Raw genomic sequence first — 3548 nt, 5'->3', positions numbered from 1 at the left:
ACAGATTCAAATCATTTAACCTTTGAGAGTTTGTCCTTGTAAAACACTGGGAAAGACAAATATGCCTAAGCGCGATCGAGCTCCATGGCTGTGATAAAAGACAGGGCATAATAATGATAATAATAATAATAATAATAATAATAATAATAATAATAATAATAATAATAATAATAATAATAATATTTGAAAATTAAACTGCTGCAAGGCAAAATCGAATGCTTTCATTCTTAGTGTGCTTCGACTTAAACTTCCATTTTTTTTCTACTGTTACAAAGTTGCCATTATTATGTTATGACGTGTAAAATTAATATGGTATAAATTAAATGAATTAAACTCTTGCAAGGCAAAATCGAATGCTTTCATTGTTAGTGTGCTTCGACTTAAACTTCCATTTTTTTCTACCGTTACAAAGTTGCCATTATTATGTTATGACGTGTAAAATGAATATGGTCAACCCAACCACCCTGTAAAAAATACAGCAAATACGTCAGGGGGAAGACTGTTATTCCTGCACATGCACCATAGATTTAATAAAAATTCCCCTTGGAGCAGACACACGGGAGTCTGTGTGTGTATTGATGTTGCACTTGGATGAAAAGTGTATTGGACAGTCGTGGGGAGAAAATGAATATGAGTGTGTGTATGCGCCTCAAAATGAAAACATTGCTCAGTTTCACTTTGAACATGGGCGCCAAATTCATGTGATCTCAGAAGGGTGAGCCCATAACTTCATTACCGTGGAACTCCATAAGAGGAAAATAATAGACTTCATCTATCCACTTTCTTCCATGCAAAGACCAAGTGTACACTCAATTTGCATCATGAACTGAATGGAGCCCTACGTATTTATTTGTGACGTCCACCCGAAAGTTCAACTCAAACAGCAAACGTGCCAAACACAACCATTCTTATTATTGAAATTTGATCACAACGTCAATGTGTTTGAAGTTGTAGCACAATATATCGGGTTATTCTGCTGCTGTCACAACACAGCTATGTCCCTGTGGGTGATCTACGGCTGTCACCCAAAAACACACACCCAGAGGATGTAAGTCCTCAGTGTGTATGTCACCTGGCGGGTACTTCAATTGTTGCATGCATGCACACTAGAGAGAGCTTATAACAGACACCAATAATAATAATAATTATTGGTTTTAATGCGACTGTGGCTTTTGCTATTCTTGTGATTAATGTGCTTTTGGTTTTGTCGTGCATAACTGTCAATGTGATTTTCATCAATATTTCTTAAATTAAAAAAGTTGAAAATACAAGTTTCAAATACAAGTCTTATTTTAAATTGGCTGTTTTTGTAAAAACAGAATTTCGCAGTATGCTTCTTCCCTTTAATCTTATTTTCTCTGTAGGCAAAATGAAGCTGTACGTTTCAATGTTCAAATTAAGTATTTTCCCCAATAGTCTTCCGATATGTGCCAGGCTGAAAATGTAAACATTATAATGTTAATGTGCTACAGTACAATACAATACAGCTTTATTAATAGTTTGTGTATATTTTATGACTTCATGATATAAGAAGATTAAATTAGAATCAAGGGATCCGGTTATTTGCTTATAGGCAAATTAAAATAATCCATTTGTTTAATTTTGCGCAGATTGTGAAACGTTCAAGGGAAGTTTTTTTTTAATGCTGTTGCAAAAGCTAGATATTTCCAGACATTCTTTCATCACCAGTAATTACCATTGCCTAATGTTTGAAATAGATAGCGTCATCAACACTGATTTTTTTTTAAATCAAATACATGTTTATTAAAAAATTCACAAATCTAGAAAATATGGAAAAGTGCTAATTAAAATTAAACATGGCCCCAAGATCAATGAAACAATATACAGTATCACTTTTCTTAAAAAAATAATGCAAAACCTGGTCCTGGCCTATTTCATGTTATTAGAAATTAATGTGTGTGTGGGGGGTGTCAATAGAAAACATAGAACAACTAAGTGACGATGAATCATTTTTGTCAACTATAAAGTTACAACCATGAAAGCCTGGCTCAGTTAAAGTTTTTAGAAGCCTGAAGTTGATTCAGTTCTATACTTTGGCTTGCATTTGGGTCAAGCCGTGCGTAAAGTTGAGAAATTATAAATGAATTCCACAACCATTTCACGGTGGAACAATACACGAGTTCGCCACAACAAAGTCACACACACAGGCAGTCCAATTACACATGTTGCGCTACCTGACGCGCCCTGGTGACCCCGGCGTTTACACTCGAACTCCGGTTTCGCATCATTGGCACCTCCACTGGCTGCAAACAAACATGGTGTGTCCCCCCGCAAAAAACATTAAAAAAATCAAAATCACAGGAAACGACAACAAGGAGTCAGTTCTTATTTGTACACGGCGCACATTTAAATATCAATCCTCGTGTGCAAGGCTGAGTGTTTGCTCTCGTGTTCCCAATACGAGCAGTGCATCATGGACAGCTCCGCGGGCTGGCGGGAGCAAGCGAACTGAAGGCCGGCCCCGTTGCCGGCCGAGACCGGGGGCGGCGCGGCGGTGGCCGGGCTCAGCTGCTGAGAGTGGTGCGGGTGGGCCGGGTGGTGGTGGTGGCTCATGCCGTTGTAAGAGTTCACCATCCCCGGGAGCGCCATGCTCTGCACCCGCGAGTAGGGGTTGTAGGAGGCGGGGGCGGACAAAGCCTTGACCGGGCTCACATTTCCGCTGGCCATCTGACAGGACGTGTAGGGCATCGGGGTGGGCGGCTGGCCCAGCGACCACGAGTTATTCATGAAGCTGGACTGCAGGTACTTGGGTGGAGACAGATAGCCGTAGCCGTCCCCTCCAAACAAGGACTTCCCCGGCTGAAAGTGCGTGGGCGGCGGCCGGAACGGTCGCTTCATTCGGCGGCGCCTTCGGTAGTTGCCCTTCTCGAACATGTCCTCGCAAGCCGGGTCGAGGGTCCAGTAGTTACCCTTCCTTTCCCCGCCGCCCTCCCGCGGAACCTTGATGAAGCACTCGTTGAGACTCAGGTTGTGCCGGATACTGTTCTGCCAGCCCTTTTTGTTTTTCTCATAGAATGGAAACTTACTGATGATGTACTGGTAAATACCAGACAGAGTAAGCCGCTTCTCGGAGCTCTCCCGGATGGCCATCGCAATGAGGGCCACATAGGAATACGGAGGCTTCTGAGACGGATCCGGCTTCTCCGCGACTTTTTCCTGGACCGGCTCTTCTTTGGGCCGCTCTTTCTCCTTCGCGGTGTTGCTATCGTGGATCATCAATGCCATTGTGTCATCGTCCGGGTTTTGGTATGTGGCCATCATTTCCCAGCGAAACCAAACCGGTCCGGTCCAAAAGCATGCAGAAAAATCAACGCGCTTGTCTCCCGATGCTCCCGTGGTGGTGATGCGCGGACACAGCAGCGATTGGTGCACGAAAAAGTCTTTCGTTTGCGGCTCTTTAGGTGGCCACACATGAGGACCTTCTTCGCTCTTTTTTTCCCACCAAATTGGTTTATGACCGAGGCGCAACTCAAGTTGTGATATGTGACTCGGTAAGCCCAACCCTTTCCTCGTTTTTTTCCCCACGT

The 3548-nt window shown here is 42.9% G+C and overlaps 1 protein-coding gene across 1 annotated transcript; it reads right to left on the bottom strand.

Moving 5' to 3' along the window:
• Positions 1-1737: 1737 nt before the first annotated feature.
• Positions 1738-3548, bottom strand: foxl2a (forkhead box L2a). Its single transcript, XM_049726286.2, has one exon. The coding sequence runs from the start codon at positions 3280-3282 to the stop codon at positions 2368-2370; it is 915 nt and encodes a 304-aa protein (XP_049582243.1). The 5' UTR covers positions 3283-3548; the 3' UTR covers positions 1738-2367.

Source organism: Syngnathus scovelli, chromosome 7, assembly GCF_024217435.2.
Source record: "Syngnathus scovelli strain Florida chromosome 7, RoL_Ssco_1.2, whole genome shotgun sequence".
Lineage (NCBI taxonomy): Eukaryota > Metazoa > Chordata > Actinopteri > Syngnathiformes > Syngnathidae > Syngnathus > Syngnathus scovelli.
This window is presented reverse-complemented; position numbering and strand designations above follow the sequence as displayed.